At 40.8% G+C, this 18,184-nt stretch overlaps 1 protein-coding gene across 1 annotated transcript; it reads right to left on the reverse strand.

Annotated features, from left to right (window-relative positions):
- Positions 1-32: 32 nt before the first annotated feature.
- On the reverse strand, positions 33-13,830 carry slc7a3b (solute carrier family 7 member 3b). Its single transcript, XM_072663016.1, has 12 exons — positions 13,744-13,830; positions 6,918-7,340; positions 6,365-6,526; positions 5,597-5,768; positions 5,350-5,459; positions 5,031-5,253; positions 4,753-4,892; positions 4,002-4,104; positions 3,416-3,645; positions 3,143-3,309; positions 2,853-2,961; positions 33-1,889 (listed from the first exon to the last, which is right to left on the reverse strand). Exons 2-12 carry the CDS (start codon positions 7,276-7,278, stop codon positions 1,747-1,749), a joined length of 1,920 nt encoding a protein of 639 aa, XP_072519117.1. The 5' UTR covers positions 7,279-7,340; positions 13,744-13,830; the 3' UTR covers positions 33-1,746.
- Between the last annotated feature and the right edge of the window lie 4,354 nt (positions 13,831-18,184).

The raw sequence follows: 18,184 nt of genomic DNA on the forward strand, positions 1-18,184 counted from the left end.
TCTGGGAGATGAAGTCTCATGATAACACCCCATTTTGATTACAGTAGTTTTTCTTTATTGTACAAAAAAAAATGAAGCTATTTACAATATACATGAAAAACACTTTACAGTCTTTAACAGTTTTGAAAGACACCTCAGACTGTGATTATATGAGTCTGTGATTATGGAAGCACTTTGTGTTGGTCTAATAATTTAACACAATTCTACAAATGACTAAATATTTACAGCAGAATTACAGCAGTATTTACAAAAAAATACCAGATACCATAACCCATCATAAATACCATTTACAATTACAAATCTTTTCAACATACATTATATATATAATATAATATAATAAGTATAAATATAAGTCCTGCATACATAAAAACAATAAAGGCAGTGTATTAGCTAGACATTGTAAAAACAGATATATCCTTATTTAACAACCTGTAAACACGGCCACATTAACCACCAATTCAAAATTACACAGCAAGACTGTTGAATCGTTTGGTATGCGTGTTCAACTGTGTTTACCACAACAAATACCATATTTATTTATTTTTACAAAAGCTGTAGGTTCTAGGAATAAAGTCTCATTAATCATGCTGGTGGTCCACTGCTGATCATACAAGGAAAAACAAAAAGTGGTCCAAAAATCCAGGATCTCTCCTGAACAATAAACAGCATTGATAATGTAATGTTTATGAAAGCAGTATGAAAATGTGTTTCTTTAAAAAGAGTGTCTGTAATCCACCCCTACCACCCACCAAAACAAAAAAAAAAAAAAAAAAAAAACAATGACAAAAACAAAAAAAAAAGGAGGCAATTAGACATTTTACTGTAGTACAAATGTAGTAAAAAATAAACACCTTATTCCTCTTCTTCATCTTAGTACCTCGCTGTTTCTGGACTACCATCATTGCTTATACTGCACAGAGATGCAGTAATGTTTCTTTAACCATGTAAAGAATAAACATTTAGACTTCAGCTTGTAACTTTGCACACAGTCTGCCCATCAGATTTTAGGAATACAAGATTTACAAGGAAAACGATGGTAAAATCCACAGAATTTCACTCACATAAATATTTGTCTTATCATACACAATATATTGATATCTGTATCAATATGAAATAAATAACATTCAGGGTGATTTTTTAAATATTTTCCAAATATATTTCTCTAACTTTATAAAAACTCCCTTCAAGGCAATGGGTATGAAGTGTATAACACAAGGGACCCAGATTAAAAAGCACACAGTCCAATTTTTTTAAAAACAGTTTTTAACATGAGTTAATAAATAGTCTCTATTTTAAGAAAGCGTTATGTAAAGACTTAAATACAGTGTTTTCAGTCCAAACATCTACATTCTTAGGTCAGGTGAAATTCATATATATATATATATTTTTTACTGTTTACTAAAAGACCTGTAGACTGTAACAGATAACAGGAACACTGAGAGACAGCAGGATCTCCTTTTTGTACCAAGTTATAATGCGGTACTTGCAAACACTGTTCTGAGGTAATCCACTTGTATGATGTATCACTATGCTGTATATGAATGTATTCAAGTACGAAGTTACTGCCTGGCGAGAAGGTCAATATACATACTAAAAATTAACTTATTAATTTATCCAAAAAAATAAGGCATACGACGGTGATCCAAAAATCCACTTTTTACAGGTTACACAGCAATGTGATTTGCAAGCATGACAGATTTAAGCTTTTAGTCTTCAGCTACACTGAATTTATTTCACCTCTCTATCTTAGGGTGTGTTGCCTTCAACATCACTGTCGCCCCCAGAGTATATCGGCCTCTTTACTTGTAGAATGGGCTCCGTGTTCTTGCACGAATTCTTTTCGGCTTGAGAACTGTTACTGATTCCATATGCAAAGTAAATCAAAAAGCCTGAAAGAAAACACAGAGACAAGGTCAGAGAACTGCATGAACTATCCACTACCACAGCTCTGTCATCACTGAAACTCTCAAAACATTAACATGCGTTTATATATGATAGGTTAGATTTGTGGATTACAACAACTGAATTCCAACGATTTTTCAACATTTTTATAAAATGAAATGGTTCATTAATTAATGTAAACCAAAGTTATTTAGATTGTTTTCATGTGAAATTTGCCTTTCTAGAGAAACAACAGCACAGTTCAGTGGTGGTGACCAGATGTCTAAAAGCTGCACTATATGAACACTAGTACTGGGACACCTGTTCATTTATAGGATGTTAAAAAAGTGTTGGGGTAACTGTCTCTATCGTCCAGGGAAGGTTTTCTACTACGTTCTGGAGCATTGCTGTAAGGGTTGGTTTGGATCAGTCAGCGTCAAGAGCGTTAGTGAGGTCAGGATGTTGGATGATCACCACCCCACCTCATCCCCAACTCTCTACTTCATCCCAAACGTATTGGATGGAACACCATAATTCCAGAGAACACAGTTCCACTGCTCCACAGCTCAATGGTGGGAGGCTTTATAGCCCTCTGGCCCATGCCAGGCATGCCTGACTCCAGAGAGTCTATTTTATTGGAAGTGCTTCTTAACAGGGACTAGATGAGCGGTGTGTGTGCATTTGCACATCTGCGTCAGCAATGGGTGCAACTTGTAGGTTATATATATATATATATATATAGGGTGTTGGAAGGCAAGGTAGTCCATATTTACCACATTCTACCAAAATCAGCACTACACTTCACTGATAATTTTGGGTAGTACACTGATAATTTTGGGTAGTACATATTTGTATTGTAGACACTTCACATCAAAACTGATGACTTGGTTCCCATCTCAACTATTGAATGATTCAGAGAAATCATCAGAATTCTTCTTTAACTTCACAGGTCATTATTTTTTAAAGCCTACCTAGGACCATCCATACTGTGAAACGAATCCAAGTTGGTCCATCCAGCTGCATCATGAGGTAGATGTTCACAAAGACACTGACCAAAGGCAACACAGGAAGCAGAGGCACCTGGGATGAAGACAGGATATGTACATTAGCACTACATGCAAATACCAGAGGATCTAAAGTCCATAAGCAGAGCAGAGTAAAACAGAGGAACAGCACAATACAGTGTCTTACACATTGTAACACACTGTAACACACTACAGGGGGTTTCAGAACGGTGCAGAACACTCCTTTGCATTCTTACCTTGAAGGTGATGGCCTCATTGCTCTGAGGCTGTCTCCAGATGATGAGGATGCAGATGGAGGAGAGAATAACCAGGCTGACCACCACAGTGACCCATACAGGTTGCCCCTCTATGACCTTATCACCCCATACTGCCAACACTATACACAGCAGAGTGAAGAATATACCTGCAGATACGGAGAGAAAGAGAGACTGAAAAACTTTTTCCTATTTTCCTCATCAAATTCACATGTTCTTTAATTAGAAATGGTGCAAATGGTGCAGATGTCTTACAGGTAACGGCAGTGGTGGCATACACAATGAGGCCTGAGGTTTTGGTGGGCGACTGAGAGCTGGGCAGCAGCAGAAGTCTTGGGGAGAAGGTGCCCTGCAGTGGCATTTTTTCCAGCTCTTGTCCATGCTCGTCCCCACTGTCTCCATCGGTCATGGCATCCTTGTTTGTCAGTCTCTCCAGCTCCACCATCTTCTTGTCAGCGCTGGAGCTAAGGCTACCTGGCTGGTACCTTTGAACAGAATGATAAAACCAAATCTGAGGTTAACCCTTAACCACACACCTATTTTAAGGACAAGCGTCAAACCAAATAGCAGTGAATACCAAATCTGTATTATTACTGTATTATTTTGTTACTAAATGATGGTTTGAGAGTTTTACACTATCGTAGCAGCTTGTAGATCAGTTTGTGTTCGTTTTGGTCCCAAGTATGGGCACTTAATGCATTGAGAAACATCAGCCCATTGAGAAACATTAGCGCATTGAGAAACATCAGTGCATTCAAGGGTTAAAAAAAAAAAAACGGTTGTGACCACTCATCCAACTGTCATAGTGTACGGCATGTGTTCCATGTAAAACGGAACCAACCTGAGGATGAGCACACACACAGCCACAAGTGTGTAAGCCAGCAAGGTCCCGATCGACATGAGATCCACCAAGGCGTCCAGATCAAACAAGAAGGCCATCAAAGCTACATGAAGGGAAAAAAGGGAAATGAGACAAAGCACAAAGGTTAAGCCACAAATACCCAGCCATGTGAATGTCCACATAATCTAGTGGGAAATGTACTGATGTGTAAAGATACAGAAGTATGCAATCAGGATTGTTGTTACAGAGTTTTAATTCAACTTCAGAAAACCTAAAGCTGACTGCTTTCTAATTAGGTTACCCCTCTGAAGTCAATTTTTCCATATCCTCTTAAATTCACATTGAAAAACACTTGCCTTTGAAAATAATATCTACATGTTTATTACCAAAATGTTCCAAACGATCTCAGCTCTATCTATACTGAGACCCCATGTGACCTAGACCACATTTATATGCTGTATTATCGCAAAGATATTATTGAAAAACCTTGAGAAACATCAAATCTGATGCACAGGCCCATTTGTAGACTCCAGAGGGTTAATGTTCGTCTTGTGGGCACATAATAAACATGTGCAAAGTAGGCCCCTATATAGAAATCCCCACTGCCCACACAATCTTAATTATCTAGATTTTTTCCCATTACTATCCTGCTGAATTAGTAACTTAGAAATATGTTTGGCATAATATAACCATTTTAATCGTTTACACTATGTTCTCAGGGACTTTAAATTCAGTGTATTTGCAGCTCTACCTGCCACAATGCCGGACACAATGGTGGCGAGCACAGGAGTCTTCGTTTTCTTGTGCATGCGGGAGAGGGAGCGGAAAAGCAGGCCATCCTCAGCCATGGCAAAGATCACACGAGGCATGGGGAACATGGAGCCCAGCAGGCTAGAACCAAACAACACACAAACATTGCAAATTAAAAAAATGTCGTGGGAATCGAGCAATTCGTTTCAACCAGCAACCAAAGAAAATCCTCATTCAATCCTCATTAATCCTCATATTATGATTACTGGTGGAACCAACCTGGTGGAAAGGGCGCAGAGAGAGCCTACAGCCACTATGTAGCGGGCAGGACCCCAGTTTACATATTTGAAGGCCTCGGGCAATGGGCTGCTAGTGTCCAAGAGGTAGTAAGGCATCATCAAGGTGAGGGCTGCAGACACTCCAAAGTAAGCAACAAAACAGATGAGGAGCGAGGCCACTATACCTATTGGTATAGAGCGCTGGGGGTTTTTGGCTTCTTCACCTACACAAGGGGAAAAAAATTACCAGTAAGTTGGCTTGATTTCCCCAACCAAGACATACAGGTTTTACTTGCGAAACCAAGCGTGGCATGACTTACTTGTAGTGGCAATGCAGTCAAAACCCACAAAGGCATAGAAGCAGGTCGCTGCACCAGAAAGAACCCCCGAAAAGCCAAACGGTGCGAAACCCCCACTTCCAAGATCCTTCCTGAGAACCAAATGACAACAGTTTAGGTTTTGCTTGTATAGAAAACACTCCAATTTCATGATTTACAAACACAACCCTCGTAAAAACAGCCCCCTCCTTCCACTGCCACCAATCAGAGCTGTGGCTGGAACACTTACAGAGGTACTGGAGAGCTTCCGTTGTTTTTGATGTCCTCCAGAGATATGTTCCAATTGGCAGTGTCGCCCTTCACAAAGCCAGAGATGATGACAAAACCTAACACCACCAGGTTGATCCCTGTGAAGATCTTGTTCACCAGGGCTGACTCACTCACACCGAACGCCAACAGGCCTGTAGTGTGGGAGGTGAGAGTTGCAGAATTATTGGCATCACAGTCTTAAGCATGCCACTGGTACACACACACACACACACAGATCCTTACCTCACCACACAGGCAAAAATAAACAGCACTTGACAACAACAAGTTAAAGTTGGTATTGTGGTGAATACAAAGCATGTGCATACAGTACAGCAAAAACTAAGTGCTTCAAAGACTCCTTTGAGTGATGCTATAGAAGAAGCACCTCTGGTTCCAACCATGTTTGTAACAGAGGTGTGGAAGTGTGACGAATCTATACATCAGGTGAGAGCTCACCAGGTTATTTCACATCTTACTTATAAATACGCTTCTTTATGGAACCAAAACTCAACAAAACTCCTTGAAGTACCATAAGATTTGTAGGAGTGCAGCCATGCACACAGTCTTATATACCCCCAAACAATAGATAAAAATGGTATGTCAACAATACTGAACTGTGTGTAGATTTTAGCTTCAACCAGCCAATTCAGAGCAGCTACTTTCATCAGTTCTTCTACATAAAAAGTGAGATTCCATATAAGTGCCTTAAGTAGGTGTCTGATGCAAGGTGCAGGACAGCTGGACTCACCAGTAAGTAAAAGGATCAGAATAAGTGCAAACAAGTCTGGGTATCGCGCCAGCACTTTCCCAGTATCTGGAATGGACAAGGATTCATTGAAAAAGGTGGAGATCTTCTGCTCCACTAGGTTGTCAAAGGTGGAGCTCCAGGCTCTTGCCACGCTGGCAGTTCCTGCAAGAAGAAGCAGGAAAACATGATCAATGTTTTCATTAGAATATGTGTGAGTTTCGCAAACTGAGCTGCTCTCTTTAGATGGTGTGCTGAAATTGAGCATGCACTCTCAGACCCTTCATGAACTGGCGTAAACACTTCATCCATTTCCGGAGCCACTACAGCTAATTGTCAATTCCACATGATTGTTACTCTAAGCTCTTGATTCACGCCTTTATTAATGAGATCTAAGGGCGAACACTTAATTCATCTATAAGAACTCCACTGGAAATGCATGCATTTCTGAATGTCAAGTGGATCTTTTAAGCCAGCAATTAAAACTGCAGGGTCCCTTTTCACCATGAGCTGTCTTTCCTGTTTCATATTCTAGCAATAAACAGGATTCACTTACCAATCACATAGGAGAGTATGAGGTTCCATCCAGTGATAAAGGCCCAGATCTCGCCCACTGTCACATAGCTGTACAGATAAGCGGATCCAGTCTTAGGTACCCGTGCACCGAACTCAGCGTAGCACAAACCGGCCAGAACCGAGGACAGAGCTGCAATCAAGAAGGAAAGCACGATGGCGGGGCCGGCCTTTTCTCGTGCCACCTCGCCAGCAAGGACATAGACACCTGCTCCTAGAGTAGCCCCAACGCCCAGAGCTATGAGGTCCAGAGTAGAGAGGCAGCGGGCAAAGCGGGTTTCTTCATCGTTAGTGTCCAGCACGCGACGACGCACCAACATTTTCCCAATACTGGCCAACTTCATGGTGACTGCTCAATCAAAACAAGTTCACAGACGGCAGAAAGAAGACTCTGGAGAAAAAAAGGCTGGAGAGAACAGAGACAATAGAATTAGAATCATTTTGAATCCACCAGCTATATAATTAGTACACCTTCAAATGTTTGTGGACACCCCCTCTTCTAATAAATGAATTCAGTTGCACCCACTGCTGACAGACACACAGCTTAGCTTGTCGAATAAATTGTCAATAGAATAGGGCTTTCTGAAGCAGATAAATATGAACCCATTGGCCACATGCCTAATACCAGGAGTGGGCTAGAGGGGTATAACGCCTTCCAGCATTGAGCTCTGGAATGATGACGCTCCATCCAATACTTCTGGAATGAGTTGGGGATTTTAAGGCGGGGTGGTGATCATTCAACATCCTGACCTCACTAACAGTCAAATCAACACTCTTACATAAATCCTCACCGCAAATGCAGTTAGGAACATGCAGTTTGAGTCACAAGTGAGCAACACAGCAGTTATGACACATTACATCTGCACTCATTGCTGCAGTCGTCCTATATCTAAAAATGAGGATAATCTTAAACGAGACTAAAACCTTACAGTTTAGTTAAGAGTAGCTAGAATGAGCAAGTCAACCTCAGCTCACAGACTCTTCTAATGGGTGCTGCAGTGGCAGTGTAATGTTTTCCGTCCTGAAGCAGCAGCTCATTAATGAGAGACGGCTGCTCCAAAGATAAAGTGAGCTGACCTGAAACCTACCAAACAAACTCTGTACAGCTTACAATAGCTACTCATCGCTGTTGGAACAAAACCTTGATTGTCTTAAATGAAAGAGCGAATACACATTTGTAACTATTAGGCGATTTGTGTTGGTCTATTCAGATATTTTCACACAATGTGAAAGGCAGCAGGTGTTTTTATACTGTGGAAAAAAAGCATGCAAAACAGCTGCTCCTGTTTGCTGTATAAGGGTGTGAGAATGTGGGTGGTGGAAACAGACCAGGTGCGTGTTGTTTTCATTTTAAGAATTTGCAAATCGTCGCTGCTGGACAAAAAAAAAAAAACTCATCATCAAAAATGGCATATTTATTATGTAATATTTATATTAAATTCCTTATTTATTTATTTTTTCTTTACATTCTTATTCATTCCAAACATTTTATTTGGAGCAAGTGGTCAAAATGGCCAGTTCATCATGAAATTCGGACACAATGTAAAGAACAACTGCCAGATTCACATTATGTCAAAAAGTGAAAATCTGAGGCACGGAGAGTCAAGGTTTGCATGACCGTGATGATATATCATTAGATATAATCATCAGAATGAATGTAAACAAACAAAAATACAGCAAGAAAAACTGTTTAAAAAAGAAAGCGTTGTTGTAAGTAAAGTAATTGATATGTCCATTAGAAGAACAAGACAATCTCTGTGAACTCCAGACACTGACTGAACCTGTTCAGTTCCACTTCCATTTACTTGAAAGAAGGACTTATTAGATAAACCAGTCATTGGATGGGAATCTTAACACTGGACTTCCTTAAAGAGAGCTTAGTAAGGGTTCAGCCGACAGGCTCATCAAATTACACTGATTTCTGCCCAGTAATACATTTTTGTTGGCTACACCGGATTGACCTCATTGCTGTGATTAGATCTTGCTCATTAGTGTTGTATTAGAGTTTATGTAATCATGGGCAAAGACTCCAAGAAAGTGTCGCTGGTGCATGAAAAACAATGCCAGAGCAGACATTTCTGCATGTGCTTTTTACGCAATTTGTCCTTCGTCTCTTCTCTAATGTCTTAACAGGAAAGCATGAAAGCACGTTGACCACCCAAAAATCAGTGTCAACAGCCTTTAGGAGCGCAAACACTACGTCCTCTGGCATCGGTGAGCGTATGTGAGGCAATACCCATGCAGTAAGATCTAGTTCAGGGTAGTTCTGTGCGTCATGGCACACCTATCAACAACGCCTCCAGCTAGACCACACAAAAATGGGGGAGGTGTTGGCAAGGGCTGCAAAGCCACATGGCAGAACATTTCCATTTAAATGAGTTGAGCACATTTTAGGGAAAATTCTAACAGCAGGAAAAACATTCACTATTGTTATGGTGAAGAAACAAAGGGTCTTTCATTATTCATGTCTTCCATTGACCAAAAAAAAAAAAGGCAGTTGGCATCTGTTCCAAGTTGGGTGCTTTGTAGCACAACATTGAGGAGGAATGTAATGTAAAGACATTAGGAAATCAGAGCAGCTAATCACTTGCCTCAAAGAGTGCCCAAAATAGGGAGAAAGAGAGAGACAGGGAACATGATAAAGATACGTTCCCAAGAAAAAAGTCTGGCCTTGTGACTAAAGACTGATTAAACTTTTAAAGCGGATCCCTCGTGATGGAAAAATGATACACGGAACACAACACTAGCGTAATAACAGCAGCGACTGTCATGATGACAATCAGTACGTGCTGGGAGTTAGTCTGTTAGGAGAGAAAGCCTGATCGGATGCGTCGATTTTTCCTTTTTGGGAAATCCGTTTCAGATCACCAGGTTTTCCACTGGCACAGCAACCCGAGCAGCCATGCAAGTTTGATCAGGCCCTGTCTGGCTTCACAGGTCTAACCAGGATGATTAGGCTTGGCTCACCCAGACATCCGCACCTCAGACTTGACCATATATGACAGGTTCCTACTTAACAATGCATATTTTAGATGAGTTACATCTAAGTTTCAGGATGAACATTTGAAGATATTTAGGACAACTAAATGACCCCGGATGGCAGAGTGGTAGCCAAATGTGCATGATCTGAGCTTAAGGCTAATAATATTTACTTTTATCCAGAGCGACTTACAGAAATGTGTCACTGTCCCCTCAGGAGACACACTATATGGGCAAAAGTATTGGGACATGGGTATAAAAAAAAAAAAAAAAAAAAAAAAAAAAAAAAAAGAGTTTACAACTACTTTACAGTCCATCACTCATCCTACTCCCTAACTCATCCCAAAATTATAGGACGGAGCACCAACCATCATTCCAAAGAACACAGTTCCACAGTTTCACAGAGCTTTATACCACTCTAGCTCACGTATGGTGTCAACAGTTCATGTTTATCTGCTCCAGAGAGTCTTGTTCTAATGGCAAGACCTCTCTACACTTACATATAGTGTGTCTCTAGCCTGTGTGAATAGACTAGAGTCCAAAGATATCTCTGCGCTTAGATGCGGCCAAATACGAGGTAGTATTTCTCAAAAGTGTGACCATTTAGTGACTAATCTGTCCAAAAGAAACATTTATACCAACTGGGGGAACCCGGTGGCTGCCTGGAATACATTTACGTTACAATGACTTCCATTAAACGGCAAGCCTTTTTCCCCTTCTACTGTAAAGCTGCCATTCTGGCACTTAATATTTACTTTTTGTAGAGCGACTCGGCCTTCCGTTCATAGTAGAACCTGGTGATGTAAATTCCTTCACGTCACCAGGAGGAAACCACAAAAAACCGCACAGGGTATCTACTTCAACAAGCTGCAAAGAAAAATACTATGATTTCCTTCTTCTTGAGAAGAAGGCGGTTTTGTTGAGTAATAAGGAAGAATGAGGGTCGCATGCTCTGTAAAAAGTCTTTCATCTGTTCAACCTAAAAAAATGTAGCACCAAGCAACTGAACTGGGCTTATTCAACTTAAAAAATACTCTGAATGAACCACTACCTGATTCAAAGTATTTATGTGATCCGAATAAACCCGGTACACTTGCTTGCTACCACTATAAGTCATTTTTTAGGCTGAACGGACGAAGCACTATTTACAGTGTATTTTTAGCAACACAATAGATGTGGATTGGAGAGTTGTAGTCACATGTGATGCTGCATGGATCATCTCAACTGAGATCACTAATAAAGATCCTTTTTCTTCTATCCAGGGCCCAATTTCCCATAATCTTGTTGCCGTTAAGATGATCTTAAATGATAGAGAGAGTGTTCAGAATGATGCTCGCTCGCTCGACCACTTAAGAAGCATCTGTGTGGTAAGCTGCTTTCGGGAAGCCTAGCCAAAACAGGAACTGCACATGTGGCACACGTTTTCTGATGTCACACCATGCTTCTGTTTTCTGAATTATGCGACAAATACGGAAAAGGTATCCTGGGACAAAACTCATCTGCTGATAAGGAAAGGAGATGTGCATGTATGGTTGGTAGATTCTGAGAATACAATGAAGAAGTTGCAGAGCAGGAAAGATATGACTCAATTGTAAAAAACTACTCAAGTCAAGAGGAAGAAAAAGAAAGATTTCTTTTACCAACTAAATGATCCTGGATGGCAGACTGGTAGCCAAATGTACTGCTTGCCACGCAAGCACGATCTGAGCTTAGAGCTAACTGCACTTACACTTACGCCATTTAGCCTGCGCTTTTATCCAGAGCAGCTTACAGAAGAGCTTCGCTGTCCGTTCAGAAAATATCTGTTCCCTAGCCAGTGTTAATATGCTGGAGTCCAAAGATACCTCTAAGCTTAGACACTGCCTATTACAAGAGTCAGTACAGACACCAAGACACCACACTATGTCTGAATGTCAGAGACATCAAAGTGAGTACAGTGTGGTATTAGGTTTACAGTATGCTTTACTAACTGCAGACTTGGTGTTCAGTTAACACTGCTCTTAAAAGCGATGGGTCTTTAGTCTGCGTCCGAAGAATGGAAAACTAAGGATGAAAAAGTGACTCCACCACCTCAGTGTCACCTCAGCAGCAAGAAAGGACCAGATGTTTGTCCTCCGTACATCGTAATAGGTGTTGGGTGAAGTCGAGCCGTACTTGAAGCTCAAAGGGCTCTCGGTACGGATCGGGTTTAGATAGAAGGGGCTGATCCATTTTTGTCTTTGTAGGCCATCATCAGGGTTGGTTTTAAATCGGATGTGGGAAGCTACAGGAAGCCGGTGAAGAGAAGGCAGTGGAAGAGTGACATGGCTCAACTAGGCATCTGAATCTGTCGACACTAATATTTAAACATTTATAAAAAGCTGTCATCTAAAATATTTAAAATCAAAACATCTAACCAATGTAATTAACTGTTTAAGCAATTGTAGAAATGACTGGTATGCATCCCTAAGGCTTAGATTAAACTTCCTCATTCAATGATGTGACACCACCAATGAAACATACCAAGACAACCAATAACCACAAGCCTCCCTGAAACATCTACGGTGCCCTAGGCATAATGATCTTTAAGGTAATGAGTAATGAGAAGAGAACAGCACAAACAGTAGCCCATGTGTGATCAAGACATTCTTCAGAGTTTGAATTTCACTGTGTAGAAACCATCCAAACACTGCTTGTCACGAATACAGTACTTTATAGACCTTTAAAGGTCTTCAGACTGTCCCGTCACACACATTTACATAACAATCTTCAAGTTGACCAAAGGAACGAAGTGCTATTCATCAGATCTGCTGGAAAACCTGCCAACTGAAAGGCCACGAGGTTGAAGAGCCATCAGTTCAGCTCTTGCTCCTAAACAAAGAGGCTATTCTCTTGCTGCCTCAGATAGGCTAATTCCGTCCGATACCTGTTGGCCACGTTTCTCCTGGAACCACCTGGGCTCAAATTTAGCCAGTATGAGAAACGGCATAGCTTAAGTGGGCTGCTGTGAAATTTCGACCCTTATAAGCTTATAAGAGTCTGCTGTGCATGAACTGCTTTAGGCCTGAGTGTTTCACCATTCTGGACAATATTTGTAAAATGATAACTGACCAGAAGAGGAACTGCACATGTGACACACCCTTTCTGATGTAATACCAGCTCTGCGTGTCAATAATGCTTATATATGAGGCATAAGAAAAAGTTAGGGGTGTTAAGGGTATCGGATAGAGCTACTGATTATTATCGGGGTGGACAAATGGGTAAAAGTGAAAAAAAAAACACTGGACGAGCGTAATGGGCAATAGGTTATTACAACGACATTACCGGAAATACGTGTACAGCACTATCTAGTTTTGGGGGGAAACCGGAGCCTCAGCACGTGTAGCTCATCACAACACCCTCACTGACAATGGCTCACACAAGAAAAGCGACATAACATGGGTAGATAGAAATCACTTAACAGAAAAAGGCTGTTTTCTATAATAATCGCCACTAAAGGACACTGTGCTTGGTCGTCTATGAGAGAGTAATGCCTGGTCTGTGCTCAGCTTTGCTGTCGGGGGTAGCGGCTCATCCGCATCCATGACTCAATGTGCTGGCATGCATTGTTTGAGAGCTAGCTATAGCTAAAACAGTCTAACTAGCTAAAGCAAACACCAAGCCAGTTTCAGCCCTGTCTCAGCTAACGTTTATCACTGTTCATTAAACTAGCTACTGTAAGACGACTCGAGAGAAGCGGACTTTGCGTAGCCAGCTATACGTTTAGTTCGCGGGAAGTTAGCAAGTACAAAAACACATTTCCTAAACGACTCCTGTCATATTATAAAGGTTAGAAGGGATAGTGTAATTACCCGCTCTTTTGCCGGTGCGAGGGTCCAGCAGCCGGTGAGGACTGGTGTGTGACAGCGGCTCTGGGTTTGTGTAGTAGCTACAGACACAGCGGATTTATCCACTGGAGACCTTATAAGGACACAAGAGCGAGGGCGGGCGTTCTGTGACGTATCATTGTGACGTCAGATTGCGTCATTATCGTGGCTGGAACAGGAGCGTGTCCCACCGTGTGTGCAGATGCGCCTCACTGCTGATGTGGTTAGCTAGCTAATGGAGCTGAGTGCTAAACAGAGCAGGATGTAGTCCAGGCTTTGCTGATGAATTAGGATTATCCTGAGGTTGGAGTGCATACAAAATCAACACTGGCAAACACTGCGCATTTCATGGCTGCAGCAGTTTATGTAGTTTCCACTTCCGGGAAGTGGTCAGGTTGTTGCTACGTAGTTACTACAGTGACTGTTTTGCTAGGTGGTTGCTATGGAAGCAGACGGCCAGGGAACACAGACATATAGTCATACATATACACGTAGGTTTTATATATTTAATATTGATGATGGTAAAATAGTGGTGAATTTGAGAAAACTTCAAAACTTACTTAGTGGTTAAAGAAAAGGGGATGTAAAAGTGGAAAGATGAGGGTGAGCATAATGGACATTGTGTAGAAACCATCCAAACACTGCATGGCATGAATATCGTACTAATACCTTTAGAGGTCTTCAAACTGTCCCTCCACATTATTTACATACAAGTTGAATGAATGAAGGAAATGTAAAGGTGCAAAGATCTGTCACTGTACTATGTACAGCGAAATGTGTCCTCCACACACACACACACACACACTAGTGAACTAGGGGCAGAGAGCACATACACACACAGAGCAGGGCAGCCAACTACAGCGCCCAGGGAGCAGCGAGGGTGACAGGGCCCAACAGTGGCAGCTTGCCAAGCCCAGGTATCGAACCCACAGCCCTGTCATCAATAGCCCAAAGCTCTAACCGCCAAGCCACCACTACCCCATATTGAATAGTGCTATTCATCAGATGTGCTGCAAAACCTGCCAACTAAATAGCCACCTGGTTGAAGAGCCATCAGTCCAGCTCTTGCTCCCCAACAAAGAGTCTATTCCTTTGCTGCCTCCGATCGGCCACGTTTCTCAGAACCACCTGGGGTCATATTTAGCCAGTATGAGAAATGGCATCATGGCTAATTAAAGTTAGTCATAAAGGACAATGTTATTACAGTGGTATTACAGGAAATACGTACATAGCACCATAGCAAACGGGTGGTGAATGCAAACGTCTTCTTAATTTTGATACTTCATTTAGTGTCTGGATTTTCAGAGATTTCGGGATTAAGGTGTACTTAGTCTCTCTGGTGTAAATAAAAACTGAAAAAATTAGCTTTCAGATTGTCTACTTCCAGAGATATTTTTCTTTTTGTATTAAATTCCAGAATAGAAACCTCCAAATGTAGTGAGCAGAGAGGTACTATGGGCAGAATGCAGCAACAGATAGTGTAAGTGGATGCATAGTTGTACTGCACCCTGCATGTACATTTTCGCCAAGATCAGATTTTAGGTTTTTAGACCCATATCTTATCTCTAAACTATTGTAAAGCAGCCAGGAGATAAGAGATAATAGATAAGAGAGTGTATTGTGTAACCATATTGTGTTTTAACCTGCTGTGAAGTCGCTTTCAGAGGCAATAAACTCTTTAGGTGGTTCTGTCTCTTTAGATGGTCTGGTTTCAGTTAAAACCACCAACAACAACCTTAATTCAGTAGGTTTCTTTAGTCACATTTCACACTAAACCTTCATTCTGAATTCCTATTGATATCTTTATTAAAACATTTGATTATGCTTATATATAACAAACAAGGAAACCCTAATTTATACCCCTGGCAAATATTTACATAAAGTTACTGTTATTCAAGCAGCATTTTTTATTTTACTGAAAATGACACAGGCGTCTCCCAGAAGCTAATAAGACAATGTACAGGAGGCATCATGTTAACATGTAAACAAAACATAACATGTCCAAAATTATTCATACCCTTTGCAAACTCTCACAGTCTATGGGAAAATTCAAAGTTCCATACCATTCCAAATAGTCCAATCTGTTCCAAAGCATCCTAATAAGCCTGATTCATTGGGAACAGCTGTTTTAATCAACTCAGCAGGTGAATAACAGCAGCTTTTTGCTGTTAGTTTGTGGACGGTCACTTACTAAGGACCTGCAGCTGTGCATTGTGGCTGCTCACAAGTCAAGAAAGGGCTATAAGGCCATATGTATTTCCAGTGGCTACAGTGCAAATTATTATTAAAAAAGACAAGCAGTTCCACACGGTGGAAAATCTCAGAAGACATGGCACTTTTTGTTCACATGTAAATAAAAGCTGATAAGTATTTTTTCCCACAGTGATGCCTCTTGTACATCTACTTATAACCTCTGGGGAGATGCTGTGTTATTTCCGGTTAAATAAAAATGGCTGGTTAACTCAATGTCAGGGATATGATATTTTTTAACATTCGCCCAGTAGCACATTTGTGAGAGTCTCCGCTCTAATTCATCCCAAAGGTGTTCTATCAGGTTGAGGTCAGGACTCTGTGCAGACCAGTCAATATCTTCTACACCAAACTCACTCATCCATGTCTTTATGGACCTTGCAGCAGTGCACAGCCATGTTGGAACAGGAAATTGTTCCTGCAAAGTTGGGAGCATGAAATTGACAAAAATCTCTTGGTATGTTAAAGCATTATGAGTTTCTTTCACTGGAATTAAGGGGCCCAAACCCAACTCCTGAAAAACTACCCCACACCATCATCCCCCCTCCACCAAACTTTACACTTGGCACCATACAGTCAGACAAGCACCATTCTCCTGGCAAGTCCATCAGATTGCCAGACAGAGAAGTGTGATTCTTTGCATTGTGCTTGGTGATATAAGGCTTGGGATGCAGCTGCTACCCATTCCATGAAGCTCTCTGCTCTTTGTTCTTGAGCTAATCTGAAGGCCAAAAAAATATTTGGTTGTGAGGAAATTTCACGACTGGACTTATTCTTATCACAGTACCACGCTGGAATTCACTGAGCTCCTGAGGGCAAGCCATTCTTTCACAAATGTTTGTAGAAGCAGTCTGCATGCCTAGGTGCTTGGTTTTACACACCTGTGGCCATGGAATTGAGGACCTGAATTCAATGATTTGGTTGGGTGAGTGAATACTTTTAGCAATATAGTGTATGTGCAAAGAGAAGTGTGGGTAACCGTGGTCTGAAAAAGAAACATCAGCTGCGTCCTCGAAATCGCTCCAAACATAGGCTGCATTTCTAGCCTTTATTCATAGGGTCCTTCACTTTGGACCAGCCTCCTATGACGTAGTGGCTGGGAAACTTTTTGGAGCGTAGCTAGCAGTATTTCAGCCCCCACTGTTAAAAGAATAAGGCTGTTGAAACTTTTTCATTTTGAAACTAAAGGAACCACTTAAGGTGCTTTGAGGAACCTTTAAGGAACCATTTTCTTCCAAAAATCTTTTCTTTAAGGTTTCTCAAACAGTTTTGAATAAAAGAACCTCTGAATGTTCCTCAAAGATCTTATACTTTGAACAGTACAAGCTGCTATCTTAATGAGTCACATTACAGAACAGCCAATCAGAGAACAAAATCTTTATATCAATCGTAAAGGTGCAGTAACAAAAACAGGCTTTTTAAGTCCAAGGGATGAATAGTGACTGGACTCAGTGGACTTTAAGGTGGGGGGACAAAAAGCTGTCAGAAAGGTGCAAAACAGTCCAACATTGTCCGGCTTTGACAAACTGTGCAGGGAATTTTTTTAGCTTTACTGTTGGGATGATTCATGGTTAACCAGCAAATAGAACCACATGAGAACTTCTAGAATAACCAAAACTCAGAGATATTATAGTGCATCTTTAATTCAAGTGAAACCAGTGAACACATTAAATTAACAAAATTATTAAAGAAAACAATATAAAGCTTCCAACGGATCTGCAGTCGCATTCTGGGATCGGATTAAGCGCAAGACTAGACAGGCAAAACAGATTTTCCACTGATGATTCACCACTGGCACTCTAATTTAGTCCTACATTAGGTTTAATCTGTATCTGGGAAACTAGTCCACCTTCCTTTACCCTTTCTTATATGAGAGGTCATTTTACTTGCATTGACTGACTGTTTAGGTTTAAAATGAATCATTAAATTCTTCATATAACAGTTCTGACAAAGAAATCCTTTTTCAGCAAGACCTATTGACATTCAACTTCATGCTTACGTCAAAACAGGGATCTTGACAATTGAACACTGAAATAAAGAGGCTTACCAAACAGACTTTGTGTCGACAAGACAAATAAAACAGCAGAGGATCCATTATGATAAAGTGGTTATTTCAAATACTTCTTTAACTTTAATAACCATATACAATAATAACTTTTACTTTAACAACCATACA

Source organism: Salminus brasiliensis, chromosome 19, assembly GCF_030463535.1.
Source record: "Salminus brasiliensis chromosome 19, fSalBra1.hap2, whole genome shotgun sequence".
NCBI lineage: Eukaryota > Metazoa > Chordata > Actinopteri > Characiformes > Bryconidae > Salminus > Salminus brasiliensis.